This window comes from Dermacentor andersoni, chromosome 5 (genome assembly GCF_023375885.2).
Source record: "Dermacentor andersoni chromosome 5, qqDerAnde1_hic_scaffold, whole genome shotgun sequence".
Lineage (NCBI taxonomy): Eukaryota > Metazoa > Arthropoda > Arachnida > Ixodida > Ixodidae > Dermacentor > Dermacentor andersoni.
Window position 1 is genome coordinate 74,633,958 of NC_092818.1, and position 22,969 is coordinate 74,656,926.

Below are 22,969 nucleotides of genomic sequence, written 5' to 3' on the forward strand. Positions count from 1 at the left end.
CTGTTTCATGCGTTTATAGCTTGCACCATCAGTAGGTTAATAGTGGAATAGTTTCGCTGGTTTACCTCTGTCTTGAAAGCAAGTGCTTTCAGCCATCAGACTGAGTCACTGCACTGTTGGTTGTGGGTTTGCTGATCTTGTGTATAAAAGCTTGGAAATGAGCACATTTTGTTCAGTCAATGTTGTTTTTGGTAGCACTTCAGTGACTGACTTTCGTGGGTGACCTGTGCACTTGCCATGGTGCAGTGGGGTAGCCAAAATTTATTTGGGGGGGATGTCTTTGCCAGCCACTACTTCCCGGGCACTCCCCGGACAAGCATTCCCCGGACAAGAATGCTTTCACAATGAGAATGCACATTTTTGTGTTGTTTAAACAACACTTCGCTTAACTTCTGACAAAAGCTTTTCGTTGCTAAGGGATGCAGCCGCTTAATATCAAATTATGCTATTATTTTTTTGCTATTTTTAAAAATGATGATATTAAAAGATAACTAACATTTCATTTACAACTTGATGCACTTATATAATGTATGTTGACGACCTAGTTGGTACATGACTTGGAAAAAGGAACGGCATTAAAAACAGGGCTGAAAAAAACAAGACAGTGCACTGTCGTGTGTCTTCTTGTTTGCAGCCCATACTTGTTGCAGCCCAGGTAAAAGTGGAGATGTGCATTGTTTTCCAACCAGGTCTTCTAGAGAGTGGTTTGGCCAAGGCTATGTATGGAAGAGGGCGGGCACTATTTCGCAAGTCACCTATCACTCAGTCTCACTTTTGGCCTTGTAGGCATGCTATATTATTCTGCATTTAAAAATACAGGAACAAACCTTCGCACTGGAACTTTGATATTATTATATAATGCAAGTTTCACTCACTTTCAGTGGCCTGCTGTCCAGCTGTTTCAGAGATGTTTGGAAGTAACTGGCTATCATTGTATTGTGGTCATCACATAGCGCTTATTGTTATTTGAGAACACTTGGGAATTGATGAGGCAGACAGTCTGAAGCAGGGCTGCTTTCTGTGTTAGAAGCCTTTATTAAAATTGCAGAATTCGTAGTTTGCAGTAAAATTAGGGCTAGTAACTGTGAAAGATTTGAGTGTTGTCTCTTGACACCCAGCTGTTCTGAAAATTGCCAAGACATTTAGTTAGGATAGGCTGTCAGCAGCAAGCAGTACGTGCTATGACAGGGTAGGGGAACCTTAGCTAGGTGACAGCCACAGCCATCTAGTATTGAGTGACTGGGCAGTGATGAGCCCCTCTCCCTATGTCTGTAATTTTTCTCGAACTTCGTTCTTGATAACTTTTATGCGAGTGTGTGTGAGGGGGGGAGGGTGTTCGTCTGCCCAAACCTCCCACCTGACTACGCCAATGCCATGGTGGATGTGCCTATGGCATTTTGATGCTGAGTACAAGTTAGTGCGTTTTACTCCTGATTGCGGTGACCATGTTCTAACAGGGGAAGATTGCAAAAATACTTGTGCACCGAAATATGGTTGCACATTGAAGAAGCCCTGCTAGTGAAAATTTATCAGGAAGCCTTCATCACAGTGTCTGTTACATCCCATATGTTGCTTTGAGGTAAATCGGTGGTCCTTTTGGTTCATTAACTTTAGCGCAGCTTGTTGTGTGCACGTGAGGAAATAACTGTGACTGGGTTCGGTCTGGCTGCATGATTTTCTGTACTCGTACGCCCGTTCGCTAATGAAAACTGTTATCACTGCACACCAAACTGTCTAATCACTTGTTCAGATCTTGTTCTCAAAGTATTAATTTACATTGTCACTCTAGGATTTGCCTTCCTGACATGCTTATTTGTGTTTTTCAGTCCGGAGCATTGGAGCGCAACATCTATGACATGGTGCTGAACGTGCAAGCGGTTGGCATCTCTCTGGTTACTGCCATACCCAGGAGAGAGATCATATACATCTCCATCACAGGGTTAGTATGCACATCAAGCGCAAAAACTGCTAGCTCTGATAAAATGTTAAGGTGTATGTTTTGCAGGCATGATACTCGGTGCAGAGCAGCTAGACAATTTTAGTACAATGCTTGGCCTGTTTTGTGCCACACTTCTTCGCACTTTGTTCCCATTATTTTTTTTTTCACTTGCCTTTATGGATGTACGAATTGTTTAATGTTTTGAATAATGAACGAAGTATTACCATATTCATTTTGGTCTTCAAATCAAATAGTCATTATGTGTAAATGCAAATATTTTTTAAAATAGATTTAGAGTAATTTATGCTGTCAACTGAAGGCTATCAAACAAAAAAATTGCAGCAGAACTGTGATAAACATTCATCCCAGTGGGCTTAGTAGACATAAAACATGAAAAGTTAAGTAGCAGAGCACGCTACAGTCAAATCTCGTTGCTACAAACCCCACATTAATGAATTTCTAACATTTACGAATATTTGAAAAATCCTCGCCAGATTGCCTATCTCTTCAATGTAAAAATATTTCAGAACTGCGAATTTCAATATGGCGTATATTCCAGAATAATAAAGGGAAAATCAGACTTCCACCCGTTCGTAGCAATTGCTACAAATGGGTACTACTAAATACTACTACGTCATATTTCACAATAACGCACATAGTTTATTTTCCCCTTTATAACCAAGGAACATCAGTACATATTACGAATTCGGCTAAAAGTAACAGCACCGCAACTCTCGCATGAAACAGAAACCGCGAGTGCAGTAGCTATCATCATTACCATGTCGCAGTAGCTATCATCGTCACCATGTCGAGTGCCAACTGCTTCATCACAAACTTCACCAAGAACTTCACGACAAAGGTTTGGCGATGTTCGCGCGAGATCCAACGATGAATGTAGCTAGCGACGGCACCAAGAAGAATCGAAAGCTGTGTTCGCTGCACGACAAACTGGACGCATTGCAGGAAATCGATGCAGGGAAACAGTGTGGCGTTGCCCCGTTGACTGTCGCGACCATTATGAAGGATAGAGACAAGATTTTTAAGCTTCACCGGGAATTGCAACTCGCTCCTACGAGGAAACGGCTGCGACTGGGAAACCTACAAAATGTGGACCAAGCTGTTCTCACGTGGTTCAAAAATGCCAGACTGCAAAACATTCCTGTGTCTGGCCCAATGCTCCAAGAAAAAGCCTGCGAATTTTCCGATGCACTTGAAATAACTGGGTTCGACGCCAGTGCAGGTTGGCCTTTTCGTTTCTGCCAAAGAAACGGGATAACTTGGCAGGTACTCTTAGGTGAGGAAAAGGCTGCTGACAGAAAAGGCGCGGATTCGTGTCTCAATGATCGTTTTCTAGGGGTGGCAGAATTGTACTCTGAAGACTCAACGCAGGTGAGACTGCATGTTTTTATCAACTCCTGCCAGACCGGACGATGCACTTCAAAGGGCAGCAGTGCAAAGGAGGTAAGAAGTCGCATCTTCTCGTGACAGTCCTGCTCTGCTGCAATGCAACAGGCACGAAGAAAATTAAACTGCTCGTCATCGGCAAGTATGCGAAGCCTCGCTGCATGAAAAACATCATGTCATTACTGTACAACTACTGCATCAACAAATGAGCCTGGATGACCAGTGAACTCTTTTACGAGTGGCTCATCAAACTCGAGGACCAAACGAGAAGGGAATACCGAAGAATTCTACTGGTTGTCGACAACTGCTCTGCTCATGTTGTGAATGCTCGCTTGACGCACATTCGCTTGGAGTTTCTGCAACCAAACATGTCCTTGCTGCAACCCCTAGACCAGGGCATTAGAAGGAGTGTGAAAGCAGAATTTTGTTAGTGCCTTGTACAGCGGTTGATTATCAACCTTCGCCTAAAGCAGCCGACTGCAATCTGTATTCATCAGGCAGTGGAAATGCTCACAGGAGGCTGGTGGAACTTAAAGGCATCCGCCATTAGCAACTGCTGGTGAAACACGGGGCTTGTCAAAGCGCCTGTGCAGCTTGAAGATGACCTGGAGGTGACCGACAACAACCCAGGAGACCTGTGGACTGAGGTTGCGGAACTGCTGCCTGCTGTCTCTTCCTTCGACGACTACGTGGAGAGCGACAGTGCAGCACTAATGGTGGCCAAACTAACAACCGAAGAGATTGTTAACTGCGTTCGTGACGTCTCCAGTGACAATGACGACCCTAGGAAGACTACTGTGGGCCACCAAACACAGAAAATGAGATTGTGTCGAACATTGATGGTGGGTACATGAACAAAGCCCGCACTTTCATCGCTTGGTGTAATGACGCACCCGTTGAGGTATCGCACAAAGTGGAAGATGTAGACTCATTCCTAATCGGTCGTGCGTGCTGCACGCGCCAGAAGAAAAACCACCGATTTCTTCAAATAAAGCAGCTTTGAAGTGAGTGAAACATTTTTGTTTGAGAGTATGCTTGTCCAGACGCGTCTACTGCCAAGGTACATGATTTTCATTTCTAGGTTTGTCCACTGGCTTATAACCGCAAGTTTTTCATTACAATGATATTTCAACATAACGAGCGATTTTTGGCAGTCCCGCGTGATTCGTTATATTGAGATTTGACTGTATGTTTCTGTCTAAACCGCTATCATTTGCACTCGCCAAAGAGTCGTGAGTATATGAACAAACTGCTTATTTGGTCATAATGCTTTATGTTTTTAATAAACAACACTTCATAATTTAACATGTAATCACTGGGAACTTGCTGACATTCTGAATACAGTAGAACCCCTTTGATACAATCCCATTTAGTACGATTTCCTGGCGCCAGCATTTGTAATCAAGAACACAAAATATGACCAAATATGAATATGCTTCTATTTTGCTGGTTAATACATTTCCAGAAAGCACAATATTTCAGCCACAATGTTCAGTCCATCACTAAACTGCAATCGTATGATAGTTTCCAGCCACTAGATATGAACGAGAAAATGCGCGAAGCACATGTGATCGAGAGCACTAAGCGCCCGGCATTGCAGCTTCCCTGCAGTTGTTGCGTGAAAATACCCACACGCATTCAGTTTCCTCTCTGATGCCAGGAAATCTTCCATGCCAGCTGCCGTTGCTGCCAACCCTGTTGCAATAAGCATCTTCACTTGGTTTCACAGCACACACAGCTTAGTGCCATTGGAAGCGTACTGCACACTTATTAGGCGATAACTCAAGCACGTTGCCGTTTCCTTCTGCAGGCAGCATGATGTCAGTGTCAAGATTCGCTGTGACAGTATCGTATTCCAGGGCTGGCCATCAGGTTATTTTGTGTCTGTTTCCCGTCACTGTCTTAAAACGCTACACGTGGGAAAACGACAAAGCATATCATGGGCCGCTTGAGTCCCACCAGTTGGACTCATGTTGGCGTCTCGTGCTGCAACGATTCTCACAGAGTGAGTACGTCAAAGCTTCCTGCCAAAATGCCCCGCCCGCAGATGCTGCTGACCGAGGCAGAATTCAAAGAGCGCAAACGTAAGCTTGCCAAAACCACAAAAACAGTGGGTGTCTCTGGCCACTCGGGCTCCACCAGCTGGATGAGTGTCGGCGTCTCGTGCTGCAACAGTTCTCACCCATTCGGCACGTCAAAACTTCACTCCAAAACGCATTGCCTGGACAAGCTGCTGACTCGGGCTGAAATTGAGTAGCTCAACTGTAAGCTTGCCGAAGCTGCAAAAACGGCAGTGCGTGTCTTGAGCCACCTGGGTCCCACCAGCTCGGCATGCATTGGCGTCTCGTGCTGCAACTATTTGCGCAACGCTTTGCCTTGCGTAGATGTCAACTAGAGTTGAATGTGCCATATTTTATCTTGATTTTCAATACTGCCTGTCCCATCAGGGACCATAGCAGGTGTGCATACAAAAATGAAATACACGGCAATAAAAGTGCACCTACCAATTGCGTGTCAATAAGTCAACAAGAAACGCAAAGGAACAAGGTAACAATACGTATCTAAAAATATATGTATGTAGATATCGCATGTCTAGTAGACATGCGCAGCAATACGACGAATACATAATGAAAATGATAGCAAACAAGGACAACAATTACAGAAAACACCTTCACGATAACCAGCATGGCTTACAAGAGTTGGAAAGCATATTATGTGAATAAGACTGTGTTACTGATTGCTTGATATGGATTCTAACCGTGATGTGAACTGGGATAATGAGTCTGCAGAAATGACTGAAGGGTCGAGGCGATTCCATTCCCTTATCACGAAGAGTACATGAATGTGTCATTATGGCATGAATATTCTGTTGTAGTGTCTACATGTTTATGTCTCGATGATCGTGACTGCGAAAAACATATGTATTTTGTTAAGTCTATTTTATAATAGTTGTGAATCAAGTTAAATAAAAATTTGAGCCGTGCTTGTTTCGCTCTTGATGATAGTGTCGCTAAACCCGAAATAGCCGCAAGGTTAGTGGGCAAATCTGTGTGCTTATACTTGTTGTAAATAAACTGCAGTGCTTTTTGCTGTACTTTTTCCAATTTCATTATGTATTAGTTACTGAGTGGGGAAATCAAACTGTGTTCGCGTACTCCAACACCGGTCTAACGAAAGTAGTATATGCGAGAAGCTTAGTCTACGTGGTAGCGAGGTGGAGACATCTTCGGAGATAAAGTACCTTGCGTAATATCTTCGAGGTCACGTTGCCAATGTGCGCATCCCATCTCAGGTCAGAAGTTAGTGTGATGCCTATGTATTTATGCCGGTGAACTTTTGTAAGCACTGTGCCATTAATAATGTACAGAAAATCATAAGGTTGTTTGTTTCTTGTTACCGTCATGCAAACGGATTTAGTTGCGTTTATCGTCATTTGCCATTTTTTGCACCATTCATTTAGCTGGTCTAGTGAATTGCTAAGCAAAACATTATCTTCTTAGGTGTTAATTGTTTGGTAGATAATGCAGTCATCAGCAAACTGTTTGATGTTGCAATCAATATTTCTGGTTATGGTCGTTAATGAAAATGAGAAATAACAGTGGCCCCAACACGGATCCTTGGGAGATGCCCGATGTGACGGCACTGTCGCAGATTCCGTATGCTGACATAGTACGAATTGTGTCCGGTTTGTTAAGAAATCTGTTACCCGGTCTAAAATTTCCCCATCCCCAATAAAACCTCGTAATTTTACTAATAATTTACGGTGGCATACATGATCAAATGCTTTCGAAAGGTGTAATAATAACATAATCGTCTGGCTACAGTTGTTGATGTTAATGTTAAATGCGATGTCATGGACAACTGCCATAAGCTGCGTGATGGTTGACAATCCAGGGCAGAATCTGTGCTGGTTTGGCATTAAAGGGTTGCGAGTGTAAAGAAAGTTTTCTAGGGACTCCGAGTCGTACATTTTTCCATATAGTAAGTTTTTTCTTCAATTTTTTTTTTCACAATGTGTGAATGAGCTTCTGTTGTATACGAGGATTCCAACATCATTTTATAATAATGGTGGGAATGTCTGTTTATAACTCAAAAACTATTTGCAAAGTATTCAATGTGTAATTTGATTCGCTTCTGGCACTACTTGGTTCAAATTGATTCGGTCTCAAAAATAATGATTCCCACACTACTTGCCTCGAAGTGGTATCACACATATATAGAGCATGGCAGGAGTTATACAGTTATACTTTGATATAACAAAATCAGTAAAATAGGCAGTTTCCTTTGTTATATAAAAAATTTTTTGTATTGAAATTCTACCTTTTATGCAAGTAACTGCAGTTGCCGATGAATTTTTCTCACACGGAAAGGGCCGTAAAATTTTTCAATTTATTGAGCAGTCGAAAAAAGCAAATTTGAATGATAAAGTAATAAATTTTGTTCAATTTGAGAGTCAGCGATGAAAGGTACGGTTTCATACCGTGTCAACGATGTCTTCATATCGGTGGTACAAAGGGAAGCCAGCCACACTTTCGTATCCACTCTGCCCTCGTGGCTGATAGCATCGCACACAGTGAAATAATGCTATTTTGAAAAGCACCGGCAGCAGGGAGCGAATGTTCCTCCCTTCACTCCCTCACTTCCCTGCTCCTCCCTTCACTGCCTCTCCAAAACTTGAAATTACCTCGAGAAACTCAAGGCTACAACCATATGCAGCCGCGGCCGTGCTAGAAAAGGTGACATGCGCCAACCTGCTCCGTCTCTCTCTCTCCTATCTCTCATGCGCGCCTGTTTGCGTTATCGTGAGCTCTCTCCCCTCTGCCCCTTTCCCCTGCTCATGCAGTAAGACAGTGCTCATAAAGCCACCATCGTTTTTGGCTCACTCTAGTATGCTTTCACTCGCATCCAAAACATAAAGCTTGGAGGGTGCGATAGGATCTTATTGCACTTAGACTGTATATGGAACACGATGATTCTCTGTGCCAGCACACAGTTTGAAAGATGTGCTCTTGTCAAGCTGCTGCTTGTAAGCCAAACCATTTGACCATCTGGATCTATGAAAGTTTTCGTTTATTGTCTCTGCATTCCTTGGTGGCGGCAGTAACATTTCGGTATATTGAAATTGTGTATGAACACACTTCATTATATTGAGATTCTAAATACATGGTGCTCTATGGGAAAAAGCAATGAAAAATTGAATACTTATTTATATAGTGAATTTTGTTATACTGAAGTTTGTTATGTTGAAGGTTAACTGTAGTTTGTGCCCCTCGTTGAAATGCAGTTCTGGTGTGAAGTGGGAATCCAAGAAGGAGACGAAGAACTACTACAAGGCTGTGTCCACCAAGGAGTCGAACCAGTTGGAGTTGCAGTACCAGCGCTACAACAATCTGCGCCGGCTGGACAGAGACCCTCCCTCTGTGCTCATGGTCAATGGCTACGAGGTGAGGCATGCCAGGGGGCCATGTTGTCGCACACAGGCACTCTGAACTGGGAACGTGCTGGTGGGCGAGTTGGTTATGCATAATTACAAAGAAGGCGCCAAATAAAACAACAGATGAAGAAAGGAGACACGAGACATGTAGGCGCTCCCTGCGCCTACGTGTCTCGTGTCTCCTTCCTTCATCTGTTGTTTTATTTGGCGCCTCCTTTGTAATCTGAACTGGGAGCCATATTTTGTGACAGTCTATTTCATTTCCTACTTTTTTTGGCCTTCGTTATTCTCGCAAGCACTGCCGCACTGTTGCATCTCCAGAATGGGGCCTGTTCCCTTGCTTTTATTTCTGTGCTGTTTCATTAAAAAGAAGTGGTTCACATTGTTATGTTGTGGGGGGGCTGATTTTTTTTCCACTGAAATGAACCACCGTGGGGACTGTTCTATTTTTTTACTGATTTGGGAAATATGAATGAGCTCCAGTTCGGAGCATCATAGATTCAGTGTTTCGAAGACAGGCCGTTTATGAAACAAATACTGGATGCAGTACACTTAGTATTTTTGTTATGAAATAAAAAATTCTGTACTTCGCAAATATTGGAGCTGATCCATCATAACTTCACTCTAGGACTGAAGCCTATATAGGAACTGGCCAAAATAGTGCTTTGCCACTGATATCTCAAAAAGCTACATGTAAACTAGTGACAAAGGGTCCAAATGGACTGACTATATGCTTGCAAGCACTATAACATGTCTTGTCTCAATAGCGCATGGACTTTTCTTTGTGGTTTCTGGATCGGCCCAAACTGCTCATGAACTTGTGATGTGGGATCGATGGACTTATTAACGCTCTTGAGTACTATACAGTAGAATCTCGATGATATGAATCTCTCGGGATGGTGCAAAACCTTCTATTACCAGAAATTTGTGTCACCCAAGAACATCTAAAAAATTGGGAAATTAAGGTGGGATGTGGCAATGAAATAGCCGAATTGCTCAAAAATGTTTCAATATTTTTATTAATATTTAACTCTGCAATCCTTCCTTTATCTCACTGCGAAATATTTATATATGTAAGAGATACGCAGCAGAATTTAAGAAAACTGCACTTATTTTGTTTGTTGTCTTCGAAATCGGGAAGAAAATCGGGCTTTTGAAGGTGCTATAGCACCGTTGATTGCGCAAGCACGGCTTTGTGCTGACCCAGCGCCACCATCTTGGTATCACCGTAAATGCAAGAGATTGAAGATTCAGCTAGATCCAGCACTGTATTTCTCCATGCAGAAATAAAAAGCAACAAAAGCAAGTGCGAATAGCAGAAACTAGTGTCCCAAATCATTACTGCAGTCGCATGGCACACAGGGAGCACTCCTATTGGTTGACGTGAATTTGAATCGCCGGTGCGCTTGTTTAGTGCACATTTTGGCTGCAGTGAGCTGCACACTTTGCATTTTCCAAGGCCGTTATTTCGAAATCTGCCTGATTATCTCGAGTTTCTTTTGTTGCTGCATCCTAGCTGCTGCCCAACTGTGATAAGGACATGATTTGTGCAACATAAGGGAATCTGTTTACTTCTCTTTGTGGCGGCGAAGCTACTTTGTGTCGTACGGTCTGACGTGTGCAAAGGTAGAAAAGTATCAAATTGTCATTGAGTACCAAAGATGACGGAGGATGTGGAATAGAGAGATAAGGCTACGTGTGGAAGCAAATGCCACCAATCTTGCTGATGTGGCAAGACTGATTCGGGTGTGATCGGCGGCTCCGGATAACATTACAAGGTATTTGAAAACAGCCAACAAGTTGCATGTACTGCACAAAACAAAAGATTCTTCTTTCTTTCTTTTTTTGGGGTGGAGCCATGGTGGAGTTGTGTAGGTCACCCTAGCAACAGGAATGTCACCGGTGTATCGAAGCGACTACACTGCCGGTGTTACAACAGTACCTGGCACTATCTGCATGCTGGCGCCTGCTTACCGGCCCAACCAGGGATCGCACAGCAGCTCGATTGTTTGTATTGTTTGCAATGGCATGAAAAGGGGTTTGTAACATTTGAAATTTAGCACATAAGTTAATGGACTTGGGCAGAGACGTTTCAAAAACTTATATCATCCCGAAATTTGTATCAGGCATGATTGTATCACTGAGATTCTGCCGTATAATGTGTAGTCTGTATTTCACAGCTCGCATGGTTGTTTGCTTCTTTGATCTTGTCTCTGTACGGCTGGTTACGTACAGTTGGAGCCCTTTCAGTGCTAAAGCATTCTGCTAGAAAGCAGGCATTCTTGTTTGAACCTTGCTGTTTTCAGGTGGACTTCAAGCAGATGAAGGTTATGTCGAATCCCAAGAAAGACCTGCGGCGCCTTGCCAGGCCTGGCATTTGGGCTACGTACAAGAAGTCTCAACACCAGACTATGGTTCACGCCAAGCTCCACTTGCTTCAGGTGACCGTTTTTGAAATCGTAGTTTCTTGACACAGCCAGAAATTGCAGTGTCCTGTCATATTTAGGTGTGAAATACTAAAATGGCCATGTACTGAGGTAATTAACCGCTTGACAAATTCCAAAAAAATTTTTAGAAGTGCAAAAATATTGGTGGAAGTAATTGTGTATTATTTTCTTGTCAAAATTACAAGAAACTGAGCACGCACACACGTGAAAAAATTGCCAAAAATTGACAACTTGTCACTCGGCACCAGAGGATGCTTGTGATATCAAGTGTTACATAGTAGTGACGGTAAAGAACACAGTAGCAATACTGTGAAAGAGGAAACCAACTTATATTGGGCCCACAAAAACGGGCTACGCTTAAATTAAAGCCCAACGATAGCGGTGAACACAGTCGGCAATGGTCGAAACCTGATCTACTGGTCAAGCGAGTCGGCTTTTATACACGAGCCATCAAACGTTCCAGAGTAATCGCTGGTGCCCGCATGTCTTCCAGAAAGTTCTACACCATTCGTGTCACGCATACATGCAATCAGATTATACAAGGTTCGGTAACAACAGACAGCGGATAGAACAATCGATAACATTCCAGAAACTTCCGATACATGCAGGCGCATCCCGCACTGAGCGATAACATTTGTTAGACTGTGAAAAGCGCTCCCCCGAAAAAGATAAACAAGTCCATGTGTCACAAGCTACCTCGTCATTGACAGTTAAAGAGTTAAGTGTGCTCCAAGTTCATTTGAGGTTTTTCTGCTCAGTATGTCAGTGACTATTATGATAAACTTTATTGTTTGCAAAATAAGTGGTAATAGTATGTTGTAGCTATGTCAGACACCTGATAAACTTCAGATTCAGCCATTGTTCATTGCATGAGCTTTATGCTTTAGAAAATGAAAATGCAATTCATGTAAATGTCAATTTCACACTGACAACAAATGTCATTTAGTATGGCTGTACAGTGCAGGTGCTGAAAGCTAATTGAAATTTTAGCATATTTTACAAGCACACAACATATTACAGAAAATCTACTCGTCACTGTACATTTGCTCTGGTTTTAATATTTACAAAATTTGTGCTTCTGGATGCCTTGTTTCCTCTGTGCACAGTTTGATCTTCTCCCCCTGCATGGTTTAATCCTCTATATCTTTCAGTGTGGCATATCCTTGTCATTTCTGGCTTCAATGAGTACAGTCTGATAAGGGGAAGAATGCAGTAATGTTTTTCATCTTAGATTTCGGGGCATGAGGTACATGGTGCACATGGACTTTCATACTATGTAGTACCCATAAGATATTATAGTACTTGAATTCTTATGTATCCTTAAATACTCTTACAGAAGGATAAAAGAAGAGAAAAGAAGAAGTACGCGAGACGCTGGTTTCTGCGTCTTGTTGCTGGTCAGCCATCTTGACCACATTGACTCTGCTTGTGCAGTCAAACCTCAATATATTGAAGACAAATATATCGAATTATTGCGTATATCAAACGCTTTCTATATCACCTGGAAAATCGCATGGATTTTTCATTTTTTATTTCGAATGGGGTTGGACGTAAAATGAATGTATCGAACTCTGCCATCCCAGACCACATGCGCTTTGTGGAAAGACAGTGGGCTTTCTCGCAACGCCTTCGAAAATAGCGGTGGCACGATGGCCATTCTTGACTGCTGCGCACTATAGCTGCACACATCGATGGCGCTGTTTCAATGTAGCTGCGTACACAAAGTTCGACATCAACGAGGCAATGCATTTGCCGCACTGGTTCCTCCTCGGTGCGCCACTGTGCTTGCTGCGCCTCGCGAGAACTGGTCGTTTGCATCTGCCAATACTCGCGACAGCGCGCACTCACTGGGCTCACTACATAGACGCCTTGGCAGATGCCACTAAATACTTTGTTACTGACAGTGTTTCAAAATGCTTCGTTTGATGGACGTGGAGATCGCAGTCGTAGTAGCGGCCAAACGAATACGCTGCTGAGGTTGATCCCATAAGTGCTGATGTTTCCCCGCTCCTGACTTCAACTGAGGCTGTAGCTGATTTGGCCTTTTTACACCGCTACTGCGGCACAATAGAGGGCACCGACTTATCGCTTGTGGATCATTTAGACGATGTTGAGGACTCCGTGTTTAAGCATGTGGCTGCCAATAAGAAGCAGGTTACGCTACTGCAGCACTTTCAGCCAAATAAATAAATAATTTGTGTGAAGCTTTGAGTATTTACTGTGCCACGATTGCGGCGCAATTGGGGATAGGCGCAATCGGAGCGCACGATTGGCCTAGACCGCACCAACTTCGCTTGGCTGACGAAGTCGGCGTGGCCTGCACTAACTGCATGCAGTGCAATTGACCGCTCACTCCCTGTGGACGAAGTCAGCGTGGCTTAGGCCAATCGCGCGTAGGGCAACCGAACACGCGCTCCGAACAATGATCCCCGATCGTGCCCTTGATTCATTGATTGATTTGCGGAAGTTTTTGACACGTTTCTTGCATGATATTTATATATAGAATTCTGTCTCTATCGAACTATTTCACGATCGCTGTTTTGTTCGACATATCGAAGTTCGACTGTATATATATTGTAAATACAGTTCGTCTCTACTCCCAACAACCCCGTAACATATTGGTGGAGGTACGGGGTAGCTCGACTGGAAATAGAGCGCCGCAGTGGATGTCGCATCACCATCCCCACCATGAATGACGACGAGCACGTGGGATCAACATCGTTGCCACCTTCAACGTCACTGTCACCAGCTATGTCGCTGTCCCATTTGGTTGTAGTAGCGCAACCCAAAGATCTCGGAACTTTCTGCGGGACCGATGGCACCGACTTTGAAGAGTGGGTGGCTATGTATGAATGCGTAAGTGGATTCAACAGATGGGACCCTACACTTATGCTAGCTAGCCTTTAGGCCAAACATCTGTTGTTCACCACCGTATAAACACTGGAGACACGAATCCTGTTCGTCAGCATCCCTATCGTGTATCGCATGCTAAACATAGAGTTGTCCAATCAGAAGTGAACAAGATGCTCCGCAAATTGGTCATCAAACCATTAGCCAGCCCTTGGTACCTGGCGTTTTTGTGTAGATTATCGTCACTTAAACAAGATCACGCAAGAAGATGTCTACCCACTACCACGCATCGATGACGCCTTGGACTGCTTGCACGGAGCTAAATACTTCTTGTCCATTGATCTTCGGTCCGGCTACTGGCAGATTTCAGTTGATGAAATGGACCACGAGAAGATGGCCTTCTCACGCCTGATGGTTTATATCAGTTCAAAGTCGTGCCCTTTGGTCTATGCAATGCTCCTGCGACATTTGAATGTATGACAGACTCTCTTCTGTGAGGCTTAAATGCACCACCTGTCTTTGTTATCTGGACGACGTTATTGTTTTTTTTCCCATGTTCGGCAGCCATTTTACCCGACTTGCTGCAATTCTTGCAGTCTTCTGGAAAACTGGCCTCCAACTGAACTCCATGAAATGTTAATTCGGGCGGCGTCAGATTATCGTGTTGGGACACCTCGTTGATACATCCGGTGTACTACCAAATCCAGAAAAAGCTTGCGCCGTTCGCAGTTTTCCTGTGCTACATTCTGCTTCTGACGTGCACTGCTTCGTTGGCCTGTGTTCTTACGTTTGCCCTTTTCGTGAAAAACTTCCCCGACATTGTCCAGCCTTTGACAGATCTTTTAAAAAAAAAACACGCCATTCTCATGGGGCCCGAAGCAGGCTCATGCGTTCTCCGCTCTCTTCGGGTTTCTGGCCACCCCTCCCACACTTGCCCACTTTGATCCATCTGCACCGACTGAATTCCACACTGACGCAAGCAACCATGGCATTGGCGCTGTTCTCTCCTTACAGCACAATGGTACCGAGTGCATGATAGCTCACGCCAGTCGCCTGCTGTCACCTCTTGAGAGAAATTACTCCATCACCGAGTGGGAGTGCTTCGCTTTAGTTTGGGCTGCCACCAAGTTCCGGCCATATTTGTACGGCCACACGTTTTCGGTCGTTACAGACCACCACTCCCTCTGCTGGCTGTCTTCCCTCTGGGACGCGACAGGATGGCTTGGTCGCTGTGCTTTGCGGTTCCAGGAATTTTTATTTATTGTCAACTACAGGTCTGGACGTCTGCACAAGGACGCCGACTGCCTCTCTCGTCACCCCATGGATTCTTCCGATCCTATTGCGCATGATCCGGTGACCTGTGTGATGGCATTTACTGACATGACCAATATGCGCGCTGAACAACAACGTGACGAATCCTTACAGCCTATCATAGTTGGGAGTGCAATCTGGCAGCCCCGATGGCATGTGATGCATGTTCATGCTGCACGACAGCATCCTCTACCGCCGCAATATCAACCCTGACAGCCCTGAGTTGCTCCTTGTCCTTCCTTGTCATCTGCGATCCATCGTTCTTGGACAACTTCACAATGCACCGACAGCGGAACACCTTGGAGTTTTGCGTACATACGACCGCATACGATGCCGGTTCTTGTGGCCGGGTCTCTACCACTCTGTGCGTTGTTATGTTGCAACTTGCGAATTGTGTCAGTGCCTGAAGAAACCTCCCTTGCCACCTGTCAGACGACTCCATACCATTAAAGTTCCCTCTGAATCTTTCTTTCGCGTAGGCCTTGACCTGCTTGGCCCTTTTCCAACGACAACTAGAGGGAATAAGTGGATTGCCATCACTACTGATTACGCAACATGATATGTGATAACAAAGGCATTGCCAACTGGTTGCGCAACTGACGTCGCCAATTTTCTCCTCCACGATGTCATTCTCCACCACGGTGCACCTCGACAGTTACTTACAGACCGTGGTCGCTCGTTCTTGTCTTGATTTGTCAACGACCTCCTCTGCTCTTGTGCTACTGAGCACAAGCTGTCCACTGCCTACCACCCACAAACGAATGGTCTTACGTAATGCCTCAACCGAACACTCACAGAGATGCTGTCAGTGTATGTCTCCAACGATCATCGTGACTGGGACGCCATGCTTGCCTACGTGACATTTGCGTATAACTTGTCTAGGCATGACACCGTGGGATATTCACCCTTTTATCTTTTGGATGGTCGAGATCCCACATTGCCGTTTGATACTATCCTACCTTCTGGGCCACATGTTGCAACTGAGTACGTTCGTGAAATCATCTATCGCGCTCACATGGTGTGTCAAGTCACCCGATCTCGTTCATTAGCCTCGTAGCATATACAAAAAGAGCATTACGACCGGTGCCATCGCAATGTTAAGTTCGCACTAGGTGCTTGGGTGTTCCTTTGGCCACCAGGCCATCGGGTCGGCCTCTCGCAGAAGCTTCTCTCTCTCATTACAAAGGGCCTTATGAAGTCCTATGTCAAATTAACGATGTCAATTATGATATGTCGCCGTTACAGTTTGATCCATTCTCAAGTCAGACTCCTGTTGACATGGTGCACGTTTCGTGGCTGAAGCCATACTTTGCCCGCAGTTCTTCGCCCAACAATGCGCCGAGACATGCACCCGGCGGTCCTGTTACGGAAGGATAAAAGAAGAGAAAGGGAGAAGAATATCGCGAGACGCTGGCTGCTGCGTGTTGTTGTTGGTCAGCCATCTTGACCACATCGACTCTGCTTGCATATATATTGTTAATACAGTCTGTCTCTGCTCTCAACATCCCCGTAACAATACTATTTGTTACCTCTAAGTTTCCCTTTTGGCAGACCAACTAGCCCTTACAACTGACTTGATCATGTAGATATTCCCAACAATTTGGTAACAGCTTCTTTTTGTTTCTCTCTATTGTTTTCTCACAGGTTGACAACCAGATTGCAGATTGCACTTTCCCTGTGATATTGACCCCTGTCACAGTAAGGAGGTCCCTGGGAGAGGGCATGAGTGAGTGCTGCTTCAACATGTGTTAAGTTGGATATTCATCAAACCTTAAAAAAATAAAGAAGAATAAAAAAGAAACGATGAATTGCCCAGTTTTTCTTTGCTAAAGAAGTTGAGCAGTGTGAAACAGTCATGGATTGTTGCAGAAATGTTGCTTTTTAAGACATCTTCAGCATAGCTGAACCACTCAAATACAGCTGTAGCTTAACTTCTGTGATTGCTCAAGCAATTTAACATTTATTTTTTATTATTCATGACATTTTTTGTCTGTTTCCAAATTCAAAATGAATAACTGAAACTTGATATCTCTTTCTGATGTAGTTCCCAAGCCCTTCTTTGAGACCAGTGTGATAATGCGACAGTTCGACTACTCACAAGTCCGGCAATTTAAGTAAGTGTCTGCTAATTACCATCCAGCATGCCATTGCTTAATGTGTTTGTATGAGGGACACCATGACTCGGACAGTATTTGTAGAAGAGCAGTAAGCTGGGTGAGCTGGTATGGTTGCATCGTATGTCCTATTGTTTTTCTTGGCCTGTGTGTTTGTGCACGCTTTCTTTATGGTGCAGTCAGACAGGATTGTTTTGTCACTTTGGCCATGTGCAGACATGTGGATATTATTATATAATCTGGACTAACCCATAATGCTGAGCCGTACTGAAAGCTGGCCTAAAAGGGCCAAGTAGTTTTGAATTGTCTGATTAAAACGAATAACTCTTTTTAAATTTAGCAACCTCAAAGGTGTAATTGGGCCTCATTTGACTAAAACGGATACGAGAATATGGCTTCAAGGCTGTGTGCTTACTATTGCTGTGAAGCTCCCCATTCAGTGAAGAATGGCATGACTGAATATTCAAAGCTATATTGTTTTGGTGTTCTGCTTTGTATAGTGGAGTAAGAGCATAGCAACACTGTCAGGCACTTTAGTTGGCAAAAATTGTTTGCCGGTTAAGTACTGTTCTGAGAAGCACAGGATCACTGAAAGTTATTTTGCACGAAACTTGTGCTATTCTCATCCCTTATCAAAGTGGCTAACCGGCTGTGACATTCTCCTGCTGAACATGAGGTCAGGTATTTAAATTCTTATCTACAGTGACCGCTCTCTGATAGGACTGTAATGCAAAAATGCTTGTGTTTTATGCTGTGAGTACATTGATCAGACCATGCCCGAGAGTTGTTTCGTGGCATTAAAATCGGTCAATCAATCAATTGCAGTGCATAAGGGGTTAATATAGCTATTTTTCACTCTTAGTCATCGACTTTATCAGCATATTTAATGTCTTTAGCATCAGTTTTGTAATTTTCACATGAAAGGCAACATTGATATGGTGCTGTTCACTTCAGCAAGGTAGAAACTGTGCAGTTTGGTGTGTGTTGTGGTTTCGAGTTCGTCTGCAAAACAGAGTTGTTTTCCTCATGCATTTCCTCGTGTCTGTGTTCCTGAAGTTATGCTTACATATGTACCTGACATACAGCATCTACTGCATGTTTTTAGAGAATGTGTACAGCTTTGAAGTTGGTTGTTTGTTTGTGAAACATCTGATCAACTCTTGTCTGAGAGTGGTTGGGTTATCACAGCTGAGAGGCATGTGCCAAAAGTGTGTGGTTGTCTGAAGTAGCATGGCTCTAGACTGGAACTTGCATTTGGCCGCTGAATAATTGTGGCATGACTGTTTTACTGTATCTTTTCGTGTAAAGGCAGCACCTTTTTTCTGAAAAACGCGAGCTCGAACTTCCAAGGTGCACCCTATGTGTGATTAAAAAGCAAAATAAATTTATAGTTCTTTCTGCACCTGTTAGATGACTTACAGAAGCCAAGCACGTTTCTTTGATAATGCGAGGAGCTCAAATACTGCATATTTTAAAGTTTGGGCAGCCTTCTAATTATTATTTTTTAAACTCTTTGAAGTATGCTTGCATAGTAAAGTTCAAAATTGTTGCAAGAATGATGGTAAGAGAAACTAAGAAAACATCATAGCACTTTTTGCAAAACTATGAAGACCTTTGCGCAGTGGAAATGTGTACACATATTGCTGTAATACCTAGTTCTCCCAGTGAAATTCCACCATACAGATATTTTGTTTTGACAGAAAGCAATGCTACATAGGAGATGTGAGAAATACTGGAAGTAGGCTTTTCTACATTGTTAGGGTGCCCTACACAAGATGGCCTACTGCCCACTGCATCACTGTGCTGAGGGTACGCTTACAAAATGCGGCAGTGTGGTAAAAAGGTGATGGTGGCAAGGATAGTGGCACTATCGCAGCTCATGCACATGTACTTCATTATCACTTCTAGGGGGACGTCTGCCATCATGTGTGGGTCAAGTGATGTGTGGGGAAGCACACTTGCAGAATTTTGCACATCCCCTTTCTACATGCTCAGGCTGCTTGTGATGATCACTCTTCATCATATCCTGCACTGTATGCACATTCAGACACAAGATATACCATAACTTTTGTCAAGCTAGAAAAGAATGTGCCTACCACAGGCATTAGGTTGACAATCTAATACCTGTGGTAGGTTGTCATCTACCTGGTTGTCATTGACCCTTAATGTGTCCAAAGTAGAAAACTAACATACAAATAACATTAAAGTTTCTAGTATATAAAGTAGAACTCTATGCACACCCGATTTTTGAGCCAGAAAAAGAGACAAGGGTTTAATATGTGTTGCACAAGGGCGGCCAGGTTTTTGAACTCAGCTTCACCATAATACACCTGTTTTATGCAATAGAGCGTACAAACAGCGTGAAGGCAATTTTGGTTTCTTGGTTTCTTATCCGATTGTATTGTGCAGGCAACTTTCGGCTCGATTCTTTAGAAAAAAAGACGTACATCAGAATCTAGTAAATACCGTAATCAGACATTGCCAGCTATAGTTGTTGCTTGAAAATCTTCCTAGGGCAGGCTGAAAATAGGAGTTTATGATGGGAGATGACGTGTGTACGATGCATTCACTGTGCTCTATGCTTTACCGAGACAGACCCTGCCACTAAAGGGGTCGCTATTGGGGTCATCATAGGGGTCAGGTGCGTGCGTGCTGACTGGTGAAGTTCAAATTATTTGGTTCAAATTATTGCTTCAGCTTCATTTCAGTGTCTCTTTGACAGTTATCTGCATACAAGAGGTCTATATATATGGGCACATATTTTCTCGTTCTCTGGGGGCTCTTTCTGTCCTGATAACTAGGCATAGGGTTAATCTATTCGAGGAAATGCGGCAAGCATTTGCAGTAAATACTTTAGGCTAGGACTTGCATGAGTTTGGAGGCATTGAATCATTGCAGTGTCTTCTGGTGCTTGCCCTAAATGGTGCCCCATGGCAAATTCTAAATGTCTGTGACTTTTGTAACTTCTGTTTTTGAATTTCAGGTACTTCAAGGTTCTGGTTCAGGAGTTACATGCCAGAGTGGACCAATGCTTTATCAACGTCATTGGTTCATTCCTGACCCTGAATGAGAGAGAAGCCAACCACGTAAGTTGCAAGTATAGATGTCTATTGGATTTGTATTCTGGGTTAGTAAAAATTTATGTAGATCCAATGAAAATGTTGGAATCAACTTGAAGTGAAGCTTTATTGAAGCAGTTAATTAGATTCTGTACAATTAAATATTTTATTTATATATATTCATTCTATGAAATGCGTAACGTCATGCACTGTTTATATTTATGCACAACACCATTCTCAAGCTATGCTAAAATGCAAGCACTAAATCAGGCAGATGTGCAGCGTAATACTCGAGCCGATGCAGCAACGTCATGAGGTTTAAGGTGATGTATAATACTTGTGGAGTGATGAATGGCGTGGAGAACTGTATGTAAAAAGAAGTAAGACAGTATATCCAAGAATATTTTAGGATTCTGCTCCCCATCTGTCACGTGGTGCATACCGAGTGGCACTTTTACAGTTGCCCGAAAAGTGAGGTCACCGTACAAATAATAAAAAAAGGGAAGGCAAAAGAAACATGCAGAAGCTGTTGAAAATGATGTTTTGAATGTTCAAAATTATGCATTAGTTGTTTGCTGAAATTTTACAGTTAGGGCGCACCACATGACAAAACTGAAAAGATGGTGCCCTTTCTGGGGGGGGGGGGGGGGGGGGGGGGGGAGGGGAGTATACCTTGGGTTAGGGTATTGAATACTCATCAGTTCTTCAACATGTTTAACTTTTTATCTGTTAAATAGCATAGAGGCTTCATTCTTTCTTATTGTTTCTGCTGACAATGAATTGAGTGAACGTTTGAATAATATGGAGGTCCCCTCCTCTTCAATCTATGACTATGGAACCCCCTGTGCATATACCTTGCGTATGTAAATGATTCTTGTATGCATAATGAAAAGATTCTGATTCTGATAGTGTATTCTTGGAATTTTTGTATTTCATTAGCGGCATTGTATTTTTAACGTTCTTGCAATTTTTTGCTGTTCTTGAAATGTAGTTTTGTTTCCCGTTGTTACAAAAGAAGAAGCCATATATTAGAGCTGTCATCCTAGCTTGTGCAAACTGACTATCTAAGATGGATATTTTTTTCTGTATTTAAGCAGAAAACTTAGCCAGCTTTGTTCTCTTTCACTATAAAGGAAGAACTGCTTGAGAAAGACAGGTCATTGACCAGAGGCGGACTGAAGGAAATTGCTGAGCAGTTCTCTGAGCAAGGAGTCAAGGACTTCTTCGACATGCTGCACTTCTCACCAATCAAGGTAAGCATGCTTCATTCTTACATCTAACACTTAAGAACTGGATGTACTTTCTATTCAAAAATTTGACTAATTTGCTGGTTTTTTGTTGTTAGGAAAGTGGCCATGCTTTTAGACATCTGCAGTAAGACTTGTTAAATACCCATTTGATACAGCTTCGATGATTAGGATGTCATGTCATGTTTGCGCAGTAGAAAGATAAAAAGAAAGATAAAGACAAGGAGCTTAGCCAGTGTAAAATTGGCTGGCTACCCTGTACTGCGGTAAGGAATACAGGGAATTAAAGATGATAGACAGAGACAGAGACGCAAGGAAGTTACTGAACTAATTGAATTTCTCAAGCTAAAATACGTAGAAAAATCATAAAGTATGACTTACACACAACCTACAGACATGATAACATCGGATTGTAATTTGAATACACAAGAAAACCTAATTCTGTTACGTGAAAACTCAAACAAACCCCTTTTCCAGCGTTTCTATCATTCATAGACTGGCCATGCCTTCCTCCATTTGCACATGCTGGCGTGCGAATATCTCTGAGGCTGTGGAGAGCTGCGCCCGTTTCTTTGAAACACTTCCAGATGGTGCTCGCCTCCGCTGCATCACGGCCCATGCAAGAGGCCGCGTTTCTACCAAAAAGCCTGCCTTCATGCATAGCGTTCACTGCGAGCGTTTCTCGGTAAACACTACAGTTGCATACGCTGCAGTTGCCAGGAAGCGTGAGAAGCAGTCAGGGATCTTTGAATGCTATCATGTTCCACTCTTAAAGGCGAAGCTTAAGCATCCTCCTAATTTTCTTTTTTGGCTTATGTTGGAGGCGTGCACAGTGATCTTGCACGCTGGCCGGCATGCAGTGCTTTGCAAGACCGTCCCGAAAAAAGCTTCGGAGTGCGACATTGGGATGGACAAACACAATCGCTTGAATGTGCCACCGATTGCATCACTGTAAACATGAACGGTTGGGTGTTGCTGTCCAACATGGGGGGAAGCGCAAACATGTTCACTAGATATCCTGTCACGGCAAACTCGATTCGTCAGTGCCCGTCCGCATGTTTTATTAATAGTAATTTGGCTGACTAGGCTGGTGTGTAGAAGGTGCAGCAAATGCCCTTTTGATTGTTTGCACTACTTCAATGTCATTCTTTTGTCCCAAGAGCA

The 22,969-nt window shown here is 43.3% G+C and overlaps 1 protein-coding gene across 5 annotated transcripts in view; it reads left to right on the forward strand.

Moving 5' to 3' along the window:
• Vps13 (vacuolar protein sorting 13C) overlaps positions 1 to 22,969 on the forward strand; it is a 226,901-nt gene that overhangs the window by 187,565 nt on the left and 16,367 nt on the right. For all 5 annotated transcript variants that reach the window (XM_055070805.2, XM_055070801.2, XM_055070803.2 and 2 more), the window contains 7 exons: positions 1,827 to 1,939; positions 8,628 to 8,787; positions 11,084 to 11,218; positions 17,030 to 17,111; positions 17,430 to 17,499; positions 20,483 to 20,585; positions 21,692 to 21,811. In XM_055070805.2, the coding sequence (XP_054926780.1) occupies positions 1,827 to 1,939; positions 8,628 to 8,787; positions 11,084 to 11,218; positions 17,030 to 17,111; positions 17,430 to 17,499; positions 20,483 to 20,585; positions 21,692 to 21,811 (783 nt within the window). The remainder of the gene's footprint in view (positions 1 to 1,826; positions 1,940 to 8,627; positions 8,788 to 11,083; positions 11,219 to 17,029; positions 17,112 to 17,429; positions 17,500 to 20,482; positions 20,586 to 21,691; positions 21,812 to 22,969) is intronic.